We start from the raw sequence: 20,217 nt of genomic DNA, 5'->3' as shown, positions 1-20,217 counted from the left end.
ATGTGGAATCTGCTTAAAGATTTCCTTCCTCTGCTCTTCCCCCTACTTGTTCTCTCTTTCTCTCTCTCTCAAATTAAATAAACTAACTTTTGAAAAACATAGATAAGGCAAACGTGGGTATCAGGCTGGATACTGGAAACAAAACAGAAACCACTATCCCATGAACCAATCCTACAAACACAACTGTTGAGTCCTCAGCACCCGAACGCCGTGTACAGTGCTGATGGATTTCTTATAAGAGAGATGTCATGAAACTGGAGGAGATCCAAGGAAACACAGCTGAAAAGATCAAGCGAACAGGGAGCCTGCCATGTGAGGAGAAGCTAAAAGGATTACGTTCAGCAGGGATGAGAAAGGCCACAGTTGCAGTCACTCTGAAGTGCGGCCAACGCACCAAATGGTATGGGTAAGTGCAGAATAATGACACCTGGCACCCAAAACCATACAATGCCAGCCAAAGAGAGGACCCTGGAAGGCCCCTGGGCCCTAGCTGAGGACAGGCGTACAGAAACGGCCCACTCTGATAGGAAGTAAACTTACAGCACGCACTGCGCCTATAACAGAGCAGGTGTGCAGAACGGAGAACACGCATCACCATCTCCAGAGGGGGGACAGGGTGCAGTCCTCAGGTGGACGGGCTGGCAAGAGCTGTTGAGACCCCGGTAGGCTCCTCAGCATCCACCTGGTTCCCTGACACAACCTGAGCGAGTCCACTCCTCTCAATGAGAAGCGCTCAGGGCAAAGCTGAAATATGAATGAACCCACACCTGTGAACCTATTCATGAACAGACAATGCAAAGTCAGGGACGGGCTGCCAAGGGAGACGAAACCCTTGCCAATCTGTGTGGCCCCACTACAATCCTCCTTAGCACTGGCATTGACCATGGACATGCAAAGGGGGTCTCAATATTGTCACTCTCAATAGCAGTCTGCAAAGAGTAACAATGACACCTCCCCGGTGCTGGTGTTGCGGGACCTGACCAAGGCAACAGCTCCTGGCAGCCTGGATCTAAGTGCTGAACGTCTCACAGGGACCAGGAAGTTGGCCTCAGCTCAGGCCCAAAGCATCAGGCAGCCTGGCAGACGGATGGCGCACTCCTGGCCCCAGCTCTGTGTGGGACAGGCTTCAAAAGGTGGCAAGTGAAAGCTGACCTCGAGGGCCAGGCTTCTCCTGCACGTGACGGGCCACATCAGCAGGCCACGTGCGTGCTGACTCACCAGGGCTTCCACTCCATGGGCAGCGGGGCCACAATGCCCTCCCGCGCCAGCCACATCAGTTCTGGTTCCTTGATGGGATCAATACCAATCTCTCTGGCAAATTCAAGAATTTCTGCAAGAAGAGGCAGGAGCATGAGAAAGGAAGAAAGTTGAGGATGTGGATGGAAAAAAGAGAAATCACAATCAACCTTGTGAAATAGTAAGAAATATACACATTGGTCTCTCCCCCCACTTCCTATTACTATTTGGTCTTTAACCCCAGTTCCTCACCCAGAGCTCCTAAAACCCCTGGAATTTCCTGTGTAACAAAAGCATTTTTTCTTCCAACGAGGTGCCTCTGGTGCGCTCTGGTGGACTCTGGGGGTTGGTCACCAGAAAGACAGAGCCATGATTGGAACCTTCAGTGGTGTCTGGCTGGCTCAGCTGGTAGAGTATGCAACTCTTGATCTTGGGGTAGTGAGTTCAAGCCCCCATTGGGTGTAGAGATTACTTAAAAATAAAATCTTGGGACGCCTGGGTGGCTCCGTGGTTGAGTATCTGCGTTTGGATCAGGTAGTGATCCCAGGGCCCTGGGAACTATCTAGTCCTACACTGGGCTCCCCAGAGGGAGCCTGCTTCTCCCTCTACCTATGTCTCTGCCTCTCTGTGTGTCTCTCATGAATAAATAAATAAAATCTTTTTTTTTTTTAGTAATAATAAAATAAAACCTTTAAAAAGGGAGGGGCAGGAGAGGGTGGAGGGGTGGCTCAGTCAGTTAAGCATATACCTTCGACTCAGGTCATATCTCTGGGTCCTGGGATTGAGCCCCACATCAGGTTCCCTGCTCAGCAGAGAGCTGACTTCTCCCTCTCCCTTTGCCCCTGCTCATGCTCGCTCACTCTTTTTTTCAAATAAATAAATAAAATCTTAAAAAAAAAAAAAAAAAAACAAGCAGCAGCAGCTTGGAACTTTCAGCCTCACCTCCATTCTCTGGAGAGGGAGCTGAAAAAGGAGTTCCATAAATGATTATGACTTGGTGAAGAAGCCTCCAGAAAGGGGATCCCTGGGTGGCGCAGCGGTTTGGCGCCTGCCTTTGGCCCAGGGCGCGATCCTGGAGACCCGGGATCGAACCCCACGTCGGGCTCCCGGTGCATGGAGCCTGCTTCTCCCTCTGCCTATGTCTCTGCCTCTCTCTCTCTCTCTCTCTGTGACTATCATAAATAAATAAAAATTTAAAAAAATTAAAAAAAAAAAAAAAAAAAAAAAAGAAGCCTCCAGAAAAATCCCTAAACTCTGGCGTCTCAGAGAGCTTCTGCGTTGGTGAACTCAACCATGTGCCAGGGGGATAGTGCATTCCGACGCCACAGAGACAGAAGCTCCTGCTCTTGGGACCCTGTCCGACCTCACCCTACAGATCTCTTCATCTGGCTACTCATCTGTGTTCTTTATAATATCCTTCATCATATAATAAACTGGTAAAAACAGTTTTTGGCCTGTTGAGTTGTTTGACCTGTTCTAGCAAATTATCGAACCCAAGGAGGGAGGCATGGGACTCTGGTGTATAGCTTGTTGGCCAGAAGTACCAGGGACAGGGGTGCCTGGGGGGCTCAGACGGTAAGCATCTGCCTTCGCCTCAAGTTATGATCTCCAGGTCCTGGAATCAAGCCCCATGTCAGGCTCCCTGCTCAGTGAGGAGTCTGCTTCTCCCTGTCTTCCCTTGCCCCTTCCCACTGCTAGTTCTCTCTCTCTCTCTCTCCCAAATAAATAAATAAAATCTTAAAAAAAAAAAAATGTACCAGGGACAGCCTGGGACTTGCAACAGATGTCTGAGGTAGGGCCAGTCTTGTGTGACTGAGCCCTTAACCTCTGGATCTGATGCTCTCTCCAGGAGGACAGTATCAGAACTGAACCAAATTGTAGGACATGCAGCTGGAGTCAGGAAAAAAAACCCACACACCTGGTGCCAGTATTTTGACTGTAAGAGTAAAAGAAAAGCAGACTTTCTTCCTAGACAACTTCTTTTCTACTTTCACCTTTACTTTCTAAATTTTCTTAAGTGAACAGGTGTTAAGTCTCTAAATATAAATAATAAACATACATAATTCTGTATTCTTAAATTACAAATGGTACACCTCAATCAAGGTATGCTATTGCCATACTCCAAGAATGTAATCTAAAGCCAAGTATAACAAAGGCAAAAATATAAGACCAAGACATCAGCATGGCAAGGGCCTGGGAAAGAAGCCCAGCAGCCATAGCCAGAACCATCCTGAATGAGGGCAGCCTTACTGGGACACAAGCTCTCCCAAGATTTTCAAAATCTTAGAGCAAAAGTCCTCGTCACTCAACCAGCTAGCATGGACTAAACAACTGGAGAAGACTAAGCCCCTTGAGGGCCTTACCAACGACATGAACAGAGTCTAAACCATGGGATACATGCTTTTTTTTGTGTGTGTGTGTGGTTTGGGGGATACATGTTTTAATGGAGTGGTGCACTGTGTGCCATGGGAGCAGTGACTTATTCTGCACAGGGCCAGGGAGTTATCTGAGCTGAGAAAGTGGGATGATACTGGAGCAGCCTTGTTCTGCACTCTGAATCCTCTCTTCCATGAAGGCAGTTGTTTCTTTTCCAATTATGCTAAATTTTATGGACTTGGTTATATTTTTTTTTGGAAAGCATTTAGAAAGTTCTTTCACCAGAGATCTGGAGAACAGGGGAGATAGAAGTACTGAGCTCAGAGCTCTCTCACCTACAGGAAAAAAAGAGATGAGCTAACCACTGGAATATTTTACCAGAGCCCCCAGGAATGATAAATACCCCAGGGGCATCGATGCTTCCGCTGATAAGAGCCCAAGCCAAAAAGACATCACCAGTTTGGGTCACCAGTGCAAAATGTAAAGGTTGACACATGTGGGGGAGAAAAAGCCCTTTTTCAAAGGACCAGCTTGAACTGGGTTAGCCAGAGACTGACTTATTCACTGATCTCGCAAATATTTTTTGGGTTTTTTTTTCGCAAATATTTTTTTGAATGCTTCCTATGTGCTATGAATAAAAGAAATGGTCTCTGCCCTTATGGAGTCTATATTCTAGCAGAAGAAACCACCAATAAAGAAGTAAACAGGGCAGCCGGGGTGGCTCAGGGGTTTAGCGCCGCCTTTAGCCCAAGGCCTGATCCTGGAGACCTGGGATCGAGTCCCACGTCAGGCTCCCTACATGGAGCCTGCTTCTCCCTCTGCCTGGGTCTCTGCCTCTTTCTCTCTCTCCTCTCTGCTGTGTTGCTCATGAATAAATAAATAAAATCTTTAAAAAAAAAAAAAGTAAACAGATAAATATACAAAGAATTAAAGCTTCTGATAAAGGGAAGGAAGTAAATGAGGTCTGAGATATAGAAAGTCAAGGTGGAGGTGGCTCTCCTTAGGAAGGGTCAAGGGAAACCTCTCAGAATGGAAAACAACTAAAACCTGTAGGAAACAAGGGAGCTAGCCATGCAGAGTACTCGGTCAGAAGAGCAGGTGCAAAGGGCCTGTGGCAAGCAACAGCTCAGCCCATCTAGGAACTGTCAGAAGGGCCATGTGACTGGCAGGGTGAGCAAGAGAGTGGCACCAGGTGAGCCACCCCAGGTGGCAAGGTAGGGTCATGCAGAGTCTCGCATACCCCACTAAGGGTGTTATGCTAAGTATAATAGAATATTACTAAAAGCAGAGCCCTGATCTGATCTGCTTTACACTATAAGAAGAACAGTGTGGTACAAGGTGGAGCACATGCTGCGAAGGGTATGACACAAATAAGGAGGCTAATCAGGAAGCCACTGACAGCCCAGGAAGAGAAATGGTGTCTTGAGCCTAGACTGTCTAAACTTGGGACTGAGCAGAAGGAAGTTTTCATAAACACCCTCAGAACATCCTTAGGTCTCCATTCACAAGAGCAAACAAAAAAGAAAGAATATTTAGGAAACATGCTGAGCAAGAAATCTATAAAACCTACATGAAGAAAACTTTAAGTCACTCCTAAAAAACACAAACAAGACACAAATGGGAAGGAACAGCACCTTCTTAGGTAGGAAGGCGAAACTTTGGGAAGATGTCAATTCTCTCTAGGTTCATTCATAAATTGAACACAATGTTCTCCAAAATACCAACAGTTCTCCCATATAGAGCCCTTCCCAGAACCGGACAAGGTGATTCTAAAGTTCAAGGGGAGATAAGACGAACAAGATAAGCAAGGAAAGTGTGTGGGGAGGAGGAGCCACGAGGGCACTTCAGTCCTGCTGGAGCCTCAGTAAGGAAGAGTGTGGTGCCGGCGTGTGAACAGTCCAGGGTAACATGTAGGTGGCACCCAGGCAGCAGGGGGAGGCCGGGGTAGCCGTGATCATGATCGGCATGGGGACAAACCCAGAGGAACAAGTGAGAGAAGTGTGTGTCCTTGCAGTAGGGAACACTTTTCTGACCACAACACAAAATGCTGAGGCCACAGGAGAATGGACTGATGATACATTTAAGGCAAAAATGAAAACCTTCCACATGGCAAACAAATCAAAATCCCATGCAGTGTGCAGAGTCCAGGGTTTATGTGGGATCCACGGGCTCTTGGGAGTGCAAGACCTCCCCCCGCCATCTCTAGCAGGCCTGCAAGCCGCCTGAATGGTGTGCCCAGGGCTCCAGAGCCTGAGAAGTTCAGAGGCCTCTCCATCCCCCAGAGTAGCACAACGCTTCCAGGGCAGGCCCTTTTGTGAGGATGCCTGGCTGCATGGCTGCACGGCTGCAGGTCTGGCTACACAGCTCAGCAGATCTGTGACTGGGGGGAAGTTTGTTCTCTGTGCCTCGGTCCCTCATCTGTAAAATGGGAATGGTAACAGCACTCAACACATGGAGCTACTGCGGGGGCTGAAAAGGAAATACACATGGGGCACCTGGCTGGTTCAGCTGGAAGAGCAAGCCACTCCTGATCCCAGGGTTCAAGCCCCATGTCAGGTATAGATATCACTCAGTAAGTTCAAAAAAAAAAAAGAAGGAAATTGATGTAAACTGAGCACAGAGCCAGGCACATAGGAGCACTCAGTAAATACTATTACCATATTACTGTTTCAAAACAAAAACACTGCTTTAGTTTTTTTCTTAAGAAATTGAGTCACTCCTGGCCTCAGGACACACTGTTTATCATGGTATCCCCTCCTATGTTTTCATTTTTTTTTTAAAAGATGGACTTCTTTTTAAAAATATTTATTTATTTACTTATTTTTTAAGATTTTATTTTTAGGGACGCCTGGGTGGCTCAGTGGTTTGGTGCCTGCCTTCAGCCCAGGTCGTGATCCTGGAGATCCAGGATCGAGTCCCACATCAGGCAACCTGTGTGGAGCCTGCTTCTCCCTCTGCCTATCTCTCTGCCTCTCTATCTCTCTGTGTGTGTCTCTCATGAATAAATAAATGAAATCTTAAAAAAAAAAAAAGATTTTATTTTTAAGTAATCTCTATGCCCAACATGGGGCTCCAATTCATGACCCCAAGATCAAGCTCTACTGAGTCAACCAGGCGCCCCTATATTATCATTTAAAATTAACCATTGGGGATGCCTCGGTAGCTCAGTGGTTAAGCGACTGTCTTTAGCTCAGGTCATGATCCCAAGGTCCTGGGATCGAGCCCCACGATGGGCTTCCTGTTCAGTGAGGAGTCTGCTTCTCCCTCTCCCTCTACTGTCCCCCCACCCCTGCCACCTCCCTGCTTGTGCTCTCTGGCTTTCTCTCTCTGTCAAAGAAAGAAATAAAACCTTTTTTAAAAAATTAAATTAACCATTGATCCAACCCAAGTTCAGCAAACTTTTTTTTTTGTAAAGGGCCAAAGAGCAAATATTTTAGGCTTTGTGGGTGATACTGTTTGTCACAACTGCTCAATACTTCCCTTGTGCCATGAAAGCAGCCACAGACAATATATCTACAAATAAGCATGGCTATTTTATAGTAAAACCTTATTTACAAGAAGGCAACAGCACAGGTTAGGCCCATGGACTATCGTATTCCAACCTCTGATCTAACCAAATATACGGAGCAGCCCTGCAAAGGCAGCATACTTTGTATTGGAAGGATAAAAGTCAATCACAGATCATTCCTGCCCTCAGAGAACTATTACATTGCACCCCAGGCCTCTTACCTTGCTCACTAGGGATGTAGGTCTCGTCATAATCTTCCTCCAGAATCAGCTGGTCGCCGATGCGGACGGGTCTTCCGGCCATGATTGGTCTGGGCTCGAACACCTAGGTCCCAAAGACCCCTACCCAAAGAGAAAATCAGTGACCCAGCATAACAGGGGAAAACCTGCAGCTGGGTCACGGAGCACCTGGGTGAGACCAGACCCTGAGAGCCAGCTTAGCCAGGGATTTTCCAGACTCCAGGTATAGTGAAGAGTGGGACCAACAGCTCAGAACTCAGACCTTCTAGGCTCTGCACTTGGGAAAGTTCACTGAGACACACTTCCCAAAGGCTTGCTGAACACTCACTGGGCCACAAAAGTTCTGGAAACCCAGCCCCCTCAAGAGTTTGACTCCCCAACCCAGGAGCAATCAATCATAGTATAGGGGCCCCAGCTAGAAAACCCTAGTGAGACAACAAAGGAATTAGTGGTGCGTGTACACACACACACACACACACCCATACATCAACACATCCCAGTGCAGTCACACTGTCCCAACACACATCCGTATTTGCACTCAACTATGCCCTCAGGGAGCTGCCGATCTAGTGACTAGCACACACAACTTCAACAGGGGAAGGGGGAAAACCATCCTGCTGCGGCAGCACTGAGAGAAGGAACATTCCCACTGAAGGGCAGAAGGCAGGCTTCTCAGGGAGCTGACACCAAGGGCAGACAAGAGTCGTGTTAGTGGAGAGAGGTATTCTAGGCAAGGGGACGTCGGGTGCAGACGAGGTGTTCTGGAACACTGGGCGGCGGCATGTGTGGCAGGGGCTGGGCTGGAAAGCCAGGTCACCGAGAGCCGTGGCGACCAGGCGACTCTCCCCTGTGGCACAGGGGAGCCACTGAGGGCTTCGCTGAAAGAAGTGGCACAGAGCGGCCTTTTTTTAGGATGAGAACTCTGGCAGGAGTGGCATGGCAGGACCGGGGGAACGGACCCGTGTCAGGAGGACCACTGAGGAGGCTGCCCTCCCGGGGAAAGACGATGAAGGCCTAAAGTAGGGCAGAAGCAGAGAGAAGGCAGGGGCAGCTGCTGGGATGGCAGCTTTCACAGGACCAGGAAGGGGGGTGGGGGGGGGGTCCCACCTGAAACAGAGGTTTGTAGCTCCAGGGATGGGACAGCATCAGATTCTTCAACTGACAAGAGCCACTCCTCCAATCCCTCCCCCTGTAACTACCTCTGGATCCCGGGTCACAACTCTCCCCCCTGGAGCTCCCGCCCTGAGGCTCCCGAATGATGCAGAGACAAGTCACAGAGAAAAGGGGCATCCGAGTAAAGGAGTGCGTCCCCCGACTGAGCAGGTGCTGCCAGCCTGGTGTGACCAATAGGAGTCTAGGAAAGCAGGGCCTGACCTCTTCAGAAGCTGCACTGTCCCACCTGGAGCAGCAGGCACAGCACAGCCCCCTTACAGCAGGAGAAGTGGGTAGAAAGACCCTGTCATCCCAGAGAAGGTCAGGGTGCGGCCTGTAATGAGTGCTCAGGAAATGGCTGGATCTGGTGGTTCTGAATCTGTTCCAAGACCCCCAGATAAACAGGATATATGAGGACCGTTCCTGCAGCCCTCTCAGTACCCTGACAGTCCCCAGATGGGCAAGGAAGGTATCTTGCCTTAGGACTCACCAGAGATGACTCCCTCTACCAACCCACTGGAGCCAAGGGAGTCAGGCTCTGCTCCCTCTCATTGCCAGCACGACACCTCCATATAGGAACGTTGTGCCTTAGGAAGACCGGCTAATGGAAGAAGCATTCTACTCTACAGTACATAGATCCAAGTGGGGGTCTGCTCCCTATCCTAAGAACCTGTAACACCTCGAGAAAGTACTATTCCCTCTGCACACACAGTCAGAGGTAAGTGGGGCCCCTGACTGAAAAAAGCAAAGCAGAAAGGTACCAGGACAGTTGATGCATCTTAAGGAGCCACAAGAATCTTGAATTCTCTGAGTTAGGGAGGAGAGGGAGAAGAAAAGAGAAAGAATCCCCGGCGACATCAGGCTAACCATTATTCAATCCAACAGGGGAGTGACTTATCACAAGGCATTGTATCAACCATCTCAGAGCATTTGAGAAATCCCGCATTTGAGAGATGTGACCTATCCCTAGACATATCCAACTCCAGAAAGCACGGGGCAGGTGAAATCTCTTTGCAACAGAATGCCTAATTAGCTATATTTAAAAGTCAAGAAGAAGCTGGAAAATCTAAATTCATGGATCATTCCAATATTAGATGTCTTCTGCCAGAAAAAAAAAAAAAAAACTAAGATGTGGTGGGCTATATTTTACCTCCTTTCTCTGCCTTGCTTGGTTTAAGAAAAGATGAGGGTAGTAAGGGAAGGACCAAAAGGACAGGAAGTGGTAGGACTGAGGAAGATGGTGAGAAGGGAAGTCATATGTGTTTAATGGCTACTAGAGATCATTTATTCATTTGAGAAATATTTATTGAGCACCTACTGAGTTTACTTTTTGCCGGCAGTAGAGATGCGATGAGTAAAAACAGCTGTGTGCTAACAGAGCACACATGCACACCGCGTGCATGAGAGTTCCCTGTGTTTTTATTTCTCCCACTCTGCTTGAACAATTATGAAGAAAGTGCAGAGAAAAGCAAAGACTTACTGGCGAAGGCACTGGGGAGAAGGCAGGAGATATGAGAGGTAATTATACAGTGGTGATTAAGTGCAAGTCTGGGAACATTGTTGGCTTTGAATCCCAGCTCTGCCACCTACCAGCAGGGGAAGCTGCCTCAGTTTTCTCATCTGTAAAACGGAAATAACAAGGTCTATCCCCAAGGAGTGTGAGAATCAAATTATTCAACACATGGGGGCGCCTGGGTAGCTCAGTAATTGACTCAATTAACTCTTGATTTTGGCTCAGGTCATGATCTCAATGTCATGAGATCAAGCCCCACAGGCTCAGCAGGGAGTCAGCTTGAGATTCTCTCTTTCTCTCCCTCTCTCTCTCTGCTCCTAGCCTGCTCGCACTTGCTCTTGGGCGCATATGCTCTCTCTCTCTAAAAAAAAAATAAATAAATCTTTAAAAAATAAAAATAAAAACAAATTATTCAATACATGTAAAATACTTAAAACATAGTAAGATCTCGGGGATCCCTGGGTGGCGCAGCGGTTTAGCGCCTGCCTTTGGCCCAGGGCGCGATCCTGGAGACCCGGGATCGAATCCCACATCGGGCTCCCGGTGCATGGAGCCTGCTTCTCCCTCTGCCTGTGTCTCTGCCTCTCTCTCTCTCTGTGACTATCATAAATTTAAAAAAAAAAGAAAAAAAATATAGTAAGATCTCAATAAATGTGAGCTGTTGTTATTACTATTTACATATTTGAAAGGCCCATTCTATGTTGTTCAGAGGACAGATCTAATACCAGGGAATTGGAAGGGAAGGCCATTCCAACAGAGTGACCACTTACTGAACACCTACCATGGGTTGGCTGTGCTGTTAGGGCTACAAGTCTGATTACATATGGCCCTGAACGCCAGATGAGCCTCGCTGAGAAGCCAAACATACAAAGACATGGTTGTAGAATGTAAGAAGCACATTAAGGGAAGTAACAGGAGCTACAATGGGAAACTAATAAGGTAAGGACCACTAATCTTGTTTTGGAAGATGAGGAAAAGCATCACAGGATAGAGGACCAATGAGATGGCTCTTTAAGAATAAGTAGGGGCTCACCAGGAAAAGGGAGTAGGGGAATAGAAGGCAGAAGAAACAGCATGCACAAAGGCAAAAAGGCAGAAGAACACCATGGGTACAGAGAATTCATTTTGACACCAAAAGCTTATATTCACTGAACACTTCCTATGTTCCAGGAACAGGATTAATGCTGCATATACATCATCTCACCTCATCCTCTTAAAGAAGTAGAAAACATTTTCCCAGGGGCGCCAAGGTGGCTTAGTCGGTTAAGCCAGGTCATGACCTCAAAGTCCTGGGGTTGAGTCTGGCACCAGGCTCCCTGCCCAGTGGGCAGTCTGCTTCTCCCTTTCCCTCTGTTCCTACCCCCTGCTTGTATGCTCATGCTCACTCTCTCTGTCTCTCTCTCTCAAATAAATTAATATTAAAACGTATTTTCCGGGCAGCCCGGGTGGCGCAGCGGTTTAGCGCTGCCTGCAGCCCAGGGCGTGATCCTGGAGACCCTGGATCGAGTCCCACGTCAGGCTCTCTACATGGTGCCTGCTTCTCCTTCTGCCTGTGTCTCTGCCTCTCTCTCTCTCTGTGTGTCTCTATGAATAAATAAAATCTTTAATAAAATACAGCATATTTTCCCTAATTTTCAAACAAGCGAGGCTCAGCCAGTTTAAATAAAAAAGAATAAGTTGCCCAAGGCTTTGCAGGTAGCAAAAGGGCATAGCATAACATGCACGCCACCCCCATGTCTCTCTGACCCCAAAGCCTGAGCTCTTAACCACTCTGGCACCAGAATGCAAGGGCCAACGGGAGGAGAGAGATCTATAGCGGAAGCAAGGAGCACACTATAAAGGGCTGGGGAGGATTTAGGTTGTATCCCGTATGCAACGAGGAACCAGCACAGGATTTCACAAAGCAGACTGGCATCATCAGATCCGCAGTTTAGCAAGATACTGTGACAGCCGTCATAAGAACTGATTTGAGGAGGCCAAGAACAGAAGCAGAGGGGCCACTTGGGAGGCTTTCCTAAAAGCACAGGCAAGAAGTTATGAACTAAGTCAGTGGCGGTGAGAATAGAAAGGAAGGACCAGATGCTCAGGGTATTAGGAGGCAGAAAATAACAGGACTTGAAGTCTGCAGCAAGTGAGGGACAGGGAGGTGGGAAATCAGGGCACTTAGGCCGGTATGCGGTTATCTGTTCACTTCTATGCCTTGGCCAACAGCCCCACCTAGCACACTCCCTAGAATATAGGAAATGCCCAGCAAACGTTTGCTGCGTGTGTCACACGAATGAATTCCATGCAGACCTGGCTGAGTGGACCCCTGGAGTCCTTCATTGACACAGGAATTGCAAGAGAAGGCACAGATGGGGGGGGGGGGTGCGGCCAGGATGGTGGGGGAGGCATGCAGCTGGAGATGATCGTTGGCGAGGTCGGAGCTCAGCAAAGAGGTCTGAGTGCAGCTCACCGTGGTTGCACAGACGGGTGCCTGAACTTGCAGGGGCGAAATCACCCAGCCCAGGCCTGCGGAGCGCGCGGAGGGGCCCGCCGGGACAGCCGAACGAGGAGTCCCGGAAGCCGAGTGAGGGCTGCGGTTCCGGCAGGACGATGTAGATTTTTTTTTTTTTCCAATCAGTGCAAGGAGGGGAAAAATAAACCTCGGAAACTTGCTGACTTCTCCAGCCTGGCCCACAGAGGGCAGAAGGTCGGGCCAGCCCTGAACCCGGGTACGGGGGAGCCTCCCCACGAGACAGGCATCAGAGCGAGGGTCGGAGGCCGGGCAGGACGGGTAAACGCGCGCCCCTGCAAGCTCACAAGCCTCACTCGGGCTCGGGCTCGGGCTCGGGCTCGGGCTCGCCCCCGCCGGCCCCCCGGCTCAGCCCGGGATTCGGGATGGATGCGCCCTAGTGCGGACGCGCCTTCGCGACTGCTCCCTCCAGTTCCCGCCCACACTCGTGCTCCTCCCGCTCGCGGGCACACGAGTGTGCGCCAACTCTCCCGCTCGCCTCCTTCCCTCGCTGCCCGACCCCTCCCTGGAGGACGGCCTCACCTGCCCCCCGCCCCGGGACGCACCGGGCCGCGGCTCCCGGCTCTGCGCAGCTCCCCCCAGCACCACCCCGGCTCCCCGCTTCCAGGGACGCCGGGGTGTTGCCCTGCAGCGGCCTACAACCACTTCCGGAAAGTCCACAACCTAGCAACGGAGAGTCCCGCCTCTGCACGGAGCCTATAGGTCGCTGAACGAGAGCTCTGGCTCTGGATTGGTTAGAGGTCCCGTCGAGTCACGGAGGAGTGATGCACGTTTCCCGTTGCACGATGGGAGATGTAGTCCAAGATAGTTGATGCGGAGCCACAAGGGGTCATAGGAGAGCTCTGAATTTGGTGAGGAGGGGAGGATTTCTTCCCGGGCAGGAAAGGGTCATTCACAGTATTTATTGTGAGGTGAATTAACTAATGCAATCTATTCGTCATGATATTTTAAATAGTTTGATTAATATCAGGTGAATGAGACACACTGATCATCCATAACTCCTTGAGGCTCTAATAAACAAAAAAAATGTGAATGGAAGGTAAGGGGGGAACACCTCCCCCACAGAAAACTGGCTTCCCCGTGTTCTGATTAAATCAGTGAGAACCTAAACAGGACTTCAGAGCTGTGGTTTCCTTTGTTTATCTTTTCACCCAGAACACAGGGCTCACTTTGCAGATCTCCAACATTGGGGATGATAACATCTCTCAGAACTATTTCAAAGAGTCTATTTAAGAAGAAAATAGTGATGGGGGCCTGGCAAGCTCAGTGGAGGGGAGCCTATGACTCTTGATCCTGGAGTCGTGAGTTGGGGCCCCACATTGGGTGTAGATTACTTAAATAAATTTTGAAGGAGAATAAGAAGAAAGTGACACAATGTGTAGTACCCTCCACATGCTTTGTCTGGCAGGAAGGTTGCTATTAATATAATTCCAACGAGCTTAATTTTGCTTATGTGGAGGACAAATCTTTTCTCTCAAATGCCCTCAGTGTCCTAGAGAAGTTAATGGAGGTGAAGAAGTTAAGAGGGCTATTACACCAATGGGGTGGGGACAGAAAAGTGAATTTACCAATTGGAGAGAATGAAGCACCTAGAGCAGCTCCTGACAGGTTCTGTTGTGGAGATGCATCTGGCTCTTTCCAACCCCTGAAACTAGTCCCAGTGCTGCTAGGCCCGCATCCCAGAATGCAGAACTTAGGTAGTTGTCCCTGTAGATCCCAAACCATATATCCAGAAGGTATCCCTCTTTTTTTTTTTTTTAAGATTTTATTTATATATTCATGAGAGACACACACAGAGAGGCAAAGACATAGGCAGAGTGAGAAGCAGGCACCCTGCAGGGAGCCTGAAGTGGGACTTGATCCTTAGACCCCGGGATCACGACCTGAGCTGAAAGCAATGCTCAACCACTGAGTTACACCCAGGTGCCCCAAGAATGTATTCCTCTTGTCTAACTTTTGCTCTTTCTGTGGCAGCTCTGCCTGCGGATGACAAATCATTGTTCCCTTTCCTTTCCACACTCCTTAAAATTCTCACAGAGGGGCTAGAAGGACAGACTGGGATGGGACTCTAAGGGCTCACCAACTCATCCACTACAGACCTTATACAAAACAGCCAAAAAAAAAAAAAAAATTGGTAGATTTGGTCTCTGTTTCCAAGAATTTAAATTTTTTTTTTTAATTTTTATTTATGATAGTCACAGAGAGAGAGAGAGAGGCAGAGACATAGGCAGAGGGAGAAGCAGGCTCCATGCACCGGGAGCCTAATGTGGGATTCGATCCTGGATCTCCAGGATCGCGCCCTGGGCCAAAGGCAGGCGCCAAACCGCTGCGCCACCCAGGGATCCCCATTTCTAAGAATTTATAACCAATCCAGTTAACTTTAATAGCCATCAAAACCCTTAAGTTATGGGCAGCCCGGGTGGCTCAGTGGTTTAGCGCCGCCTTCAGCCCAGGGTGTGATCCTGGAGACCTGGTATTGAGTCCCATGTCGGGCTCCCTACATGGAACCTGCTTCTCGTTCTGCGCCCCCCCTTATGAATAGATAAATAAAATATTTTTAAAAAATCTTAAGTTTTATTCCTTAGCATGGGTTCCTTTCTATCTCATGGGGAGACCTAATAAAATCCGGGTCACCAAGGATTAATAGGATTATCCCACACTGATAAACAATTTGCATTTTGTCAGGTTTCCCTGTAGATTTGTTCTTCGAAATGCAAACCAATTTATAAAATGCCCTTAGGCAAACTTAATTAAGAAAGCAGATCTTTGGGGGGAAATAACAAAAATGACATACCAATTGATAAGCCAATAATATACCAAATGAGTGAGGGAGATTGAGAATTTCATACATTGTAGGTTAGCATCTGCACTCAAAGATGTGGAAGGAAGAAAACTAAATTGGTCCCCATAATTTATGCCATACCCCCAAGTCAGAAATTTCGCCATTAGAAATTTTTCTTCTCTTTCCATGCTATTTGCTTGTAATATACAGAAAATCATTCACATAATAAGAAAAACACTTGCTAATCCTACCATTTTTAAGATGTGAAATGTTCTCTCTACTCTTTCAATCCAACATGTTTAAAATTACAAGCTGCCCTTCTTTGCTCTATTTTCCCCCATAGTGTATCTCACCATCAGAAACACTGTATATTTTATTTCTTTACTATCTGTCTGCCTATAGAAAATGTAAATTGCACGAGGACAGGAATTCTGGAGGATGCCTGGGTGGCTCAGCAGTTGAGGGTGTGCATTTGGCTCCGGTCGTGATCCCGGGGTCCTGGGATCGAGTCCAGTATCGGGCTCCCCATGGGGAGCCTGCTTCTCCCTCTGCCTATGTCTCTGCCTCTCTTCTATGTCTCTTATGAATTAAAAAAAAAAAAAAAAAGACAGGAATTCTGTCCATTTTATTTACTGCTGTATCCATAGTGCCTAAAACAGGGCTTAGCAGGTTCTCAATACACATTTGCTGAATGAATAAATAAGCCAATTGAAGGAAGGAATTTCACACTTGAGAGGAAACCACTGTTGGCATTTTGGTTGCTATCTTTCAGACTTTTTAATGTTTATGCAGATGTAAAGTTATATGCATACATATATATGCACATACACATCCTTTTTAATTTTTGCAGAAATGAGATCATAATGTACTTATTGTTCTACAATGTGCTTTTTCTCACTTAACATCTTTCAAGATGAGTTCATAATGACTTACTCCATTCTTATAACAGTGAAGTAGGATTCCATTAAATGTCTCCTTCTCCTACTGGTAATCATTTTGTTTCCAAAGTTTTGGTATTACATACATGCTGAATACAGTTTTATTTGTTGGATAGAATCCTAGAAGTGACATTGCTCAAAGAGTTTGTATTTTTTACATTTTAATAGACATTGCCTAATTTCTCTCTAAAAGTGGAATAATTTTAGTCCAACCAACACTTTCACCAACACCAAATATTTCCAATGTGAGAGACAATAAATTAATTAATTAATTAATTAATTAATAGTGATGGTATCTATTGTGACTGCATTCTTTCAATATCAATGAAGTTGAACTTTTTCCCACATTGTTTATTGACCATTTGAATTTCTTCTGTTAACTATCTATTCACAATCTTTGTTCATTTCTCTATCAGGTTTGTTTGGGGTTTTATTGACTTGTAGATGCTCTTTGTTTGTTTTTAAAGATTGTATTTATTTATTCATGAGAGACACTGAGAGAGAGAGAGAGAGAGAGAGAGGCAGAGACACAGGCAGAGGGAGAAACAGGCTCCACTCAGGAAGCCCGATGTGGGACTTGATCCCGGATCTCCAGGATCACACCCTGAGCCGAAGGCGGCTCCAAACCGCCGAGCCACCTGGGCCGCCTGCTCTTTGTATATATAGACATCAACCCTTTGTCTCTTTATTATGTGACAAATGTCTCCTAGTCTGTGACTTATCTTTTAACTTTATAAATGTCATTTTTCATTTTGTAAATGTTGTGGTAATAATAACGCTAATAGCTAAATTTTACTGAGCATTTATAATATGGCAGACACAATTTTAAGTGCTTTATATGGATTATCTCATTTAAATCTTACGTTACAAGGTATGTACTACTGTTATCCCCATTTTGTAGATGAGAAAATTGAGACTACAAAGGATAAGGAACTAGCCCGGAGTCTCCCAGGTTCTAAGTGGCAAAACCAGACTTAGAATACCACAAGTCTGATTCTACAGAAGTTTTAAAAATTCAAATAGTCAAGTCTGCCCTTTAAGAAAAACAAAACCAAAAACAAAACTCTGAGTTTTGTTAGAGAGACCTTCTTTAACGTAAGATTATTAAATAATCCTCTATTTTTTTCTGTAGTTTTATTTTTCATGTTAAGCCCTTTGATCTATCTGAAGTATGTTTTACATGAAGTAGAGATTTAGTTTTATTTCCTTCCAAATGGATAGCCAATTGTCCCCAAAACAGTTATTGAAGGTGTGGCAATTTCCTTTTAATATGAATGTCATCTTTATCATATACAGAATCTCCACGCTTATATTGAGCTATTGATTTTTTAAACTTGATTTTTATTTTTTTTAAAGATTTTATTTATTCATGAGAAAGAGAGAGAGAGAGAGAGAGACAGGCAGGCTCCATGCAGTGAGCCTGAGGTGGGATTTGATCCTGGGTCTCTAGGATCACACCCTGGGCCAAAGGCATGCACTTAACCGCTGAGCCACCCAGGAATCCCTGATTTTTATTTTTAAACTTGTGTCTAATCACCTTGTTGGTTAGGATTTTCTACTCAGATAACATGCAAATAAGCATTCCTTTGCTTTCTGATAAACTTTTTAATTGCTCTGTGCATTTATTAGCTAATATTAATGTCGCAAAGAGGGAACACAAGCTCACAAACACACTCTACACAGTTTCACAAGACACACTGCAGGGGGAAAAGTGACTTAGAAGGGTCAACAGTATCCTAGGGTCTTGGTGGATGCATTCCTGGAGGAAGTGGACCTCTAATTCCTGGTGGAGAGGGTCTCATTACTGAAGGGGCGTGCCTAATGGTGTCCTTCAAGCAGGGGGAACACAATTAGTGGCCTCATGGGTGGTCTCATAGCAGGGGGAGGAGCCACATCACCTGGAGGTGGTGTTGCTAGGCCCTCAGAAGTGGGTGGGGCCCCCATTTAGATGGGTATTGGGTTGGGAGTCCAGCACTGTTGGCAGGAGCTGCAACTGCACAGCTGCTATAGTACCTCTTCCCTGTGGAGTCATTTCTTGTTGGGATAGGTCCCCAACCCCTCTGACAGGACCTGCTAATCTAACAGGAGCCTAGGGAATTGGAACACCAGCTGGCACTCCTCTGCCAGCTGCCCTACCAACCCCAGGGGCTCCTGCAGTTCCAACAAGTGGTATCCGAGCAATGCCAGTATCCCACAGTCATGAAAACCAAGTTCTCCCCATGTAGCAACACCAGACCCAAAATCCACTTTTCTTCACGGTCTGGTTGCTTCACATTCTGTGGGCTTGATCTTCCTGAATTCATCACAATCACAGAGAATCGGGTTCATATGCTTGCCAAAGCCTTAAAGGTACCAATGAATGTACCAATGGCTCAGTCGAACTTGTGACTCTTGATCTTGGAGTTGTAAGTTCAAGTCCGATGTTGACTGTAGAGATTACTTAACAAACAAAATCATGCCAATGAAGATTTGCCCATCTTGCAGGATACATCTCATTCTGTGGTCAACGTACTGCGGCACCTCTTGGCCCTTTCCCAGTCATGGTTACCAAATCCAGTGTCTGCAGGAAGGTTTCAGATCCTTAAGACCCAAGGGAAGGCTCCAGGTAAAGGTATGATGCAGGTTCTCTTTCAATCACTGCAGACTTGGGGCAGAGGCTCCAAACAGTAAATGGAGCCTGGTTTTTCACTGGGAAGTCAGCTCCCTGGATGTTCCAGTCCTGCTTTAACCACCTCTTGGTGTCTCAGCTAAGAATGCCTGTCTCTGTTCCAGCTGGAAATCCATCCCAGGTACTTGCTGCTGCTGACATCACCTTGGGTATAGCTGACTCCCCCCTCTGGTGCGTGCTGTTGTTCTGTAGTCCCTCTCAGGTATAAGTGGTTCCTGGCCTGCTGTATCACTCTGCTGGCCACACCTCAGAACAGACCGTCCGGCATCGCTGGCGACCACTCACTGCACTCTGCCTGCTTTCTAATATTTATAGCACTTGTTTCATGTTCTCATCCTACTGAATTAGCTAGGCTGATCTAAACTACACGGGAGGGGCGCCTAGCTGGCTCAGTCGGGGGAGCATGTGACTCTTGATCTCAGGGTCATCAGTTCAAACCTCATGTTGGGTGTGGAGCCTGCTAATAAAAATAAATAAATAAAATATTTATAAACTGTGTGGGAGAAGAGTGGTGATAATGACCTCCCTTTTGCTAAGCCTGACTTTAATGGGAATAAGGTCAGCCTGTTTTCTCTGATTTTGTTATGCCATTTAAGAAGTTCCCCCTTAGGCATGCCTGGGTGGCCCAGTGGTTGAGCATCTGCCTTTGGCTCAGGGTGTGATCCTGGGGTCCTGGGATGGAGTTCCACATTAGGGCTTCCTGCAGGGAGCCTGCTTCTTCCTCTAGTCTCCCTCTGCCTATGTCTCTGCTGCTCTCTGTGTGTCTCTCATGAATAAATAATTTTGTTAAGAAAGAAGTTCCCCCTAGTTTTTATCAGAACTACTGAATTTTAACACCAGCTTTCCACATTTGTTAAATAACACGTTGCTATAATCATACGGCTTTTCTCCCTTAAGCGATTAGAGCTCTGAAGCTTTTTGTTTTAAGCTCTTACCAGTTAATAGACAGACACTTCTCAAAGCGGTGACACTTTGAAGCTGACAGTAGCCATTTACCCTAAGTCTGACTGGCAGCCCAGAAATGAGGATCTTGGGGATGCACAGCATCCGGGGTGGAGGTGAGGACAAGTAGAGAATCAAAGGCATGAAAAGATTCAGGTGAGGGAAGACCCCACCGGCTCTCACCTGCCCACAGACGGCAGGCAGGCTCCAGTGGAGACAAAGGGCCCCTGGGCTCGCCCCTTTGCACCTCCCTTCCGCAGTAGGCTGCCTACACTACCCTTCTACTCCCCGTACTCTCGCTCCCCCACTCTCTGCCCGGCGGAAATCCCGCCCATTCCTTACAGCTCA

At 47.1% G+C, this 20,217-nt stretch overlaps 1 protein-coding gene and 1 pseudogene across 12 annotated transcripts in view; both read right to left on the bottom strand.

The window, feature by feature from the left end:
• The window catches only part of CEP164 (centrosomal protein 164), a 63,633-nt gene extending 50,434 nt beyond the window's left edge, over positions 1-13,199 (bottom strand). For 9 of the 12 annotated variants that reach the window (XM_077893683.1, XM_077893679.1, XM_077893685.1 and 6 more), the window contains exons 1-3: positions 13,062-13,199; positions 7,342-7,461; positions 1,219-1,330 (exon numbers count right to left, since the gene is read on the bottom strand). In XM_077893683.1, the coding sequence (XP_077749809.1) occupies positions 1,219-1,330; positions 7,342-7,423 (194 nt within the window). In that variant the 5' untranslated portion in view covers positions 7,424-7,461; positions 13,062-13,199. Of the gene's footprint in view, positions 1-1,218; positions 1,331-7,341; positions 7,462-12,479; positions 12,846-13,061 lie in introns of those variants that run through there. The other 3 variants (XM_077893680.1, XM_077893681.1, XM_077893684.1) reach the window with 3 other exon arrangements.
• A 4,796-nt stretch (positions 13,200-17,995) lies between these two features.
• Positions 17,996-18,801, bottom strand: LOC144304674 (small nuclear ribonucleoprotein-associated protein N pseudogene; annotated as a pseudogene).
• Positions 18,802-20,217: the final 1,416 nt, after the last annotated feature.

This window comes from Canis aureus, chromosome 3, assembly GCF_053574225.1.
Source record: "Canis aureus isolate CA01 chromosome 3, VMU_Caureus_v.1.0, whole genome shotgun sequence".
In the NCBI taxonomy this organism is placed as follows: Eukaryota; Metazoa; Chordata; class Mammalia; order Carnivora; family Canidae; genus Canis; species Canis aureus.
Note: the sequence above shows the minus strand (reverse complement) of the source record. Positions and strands in the feature narration are given on the sequence as shown.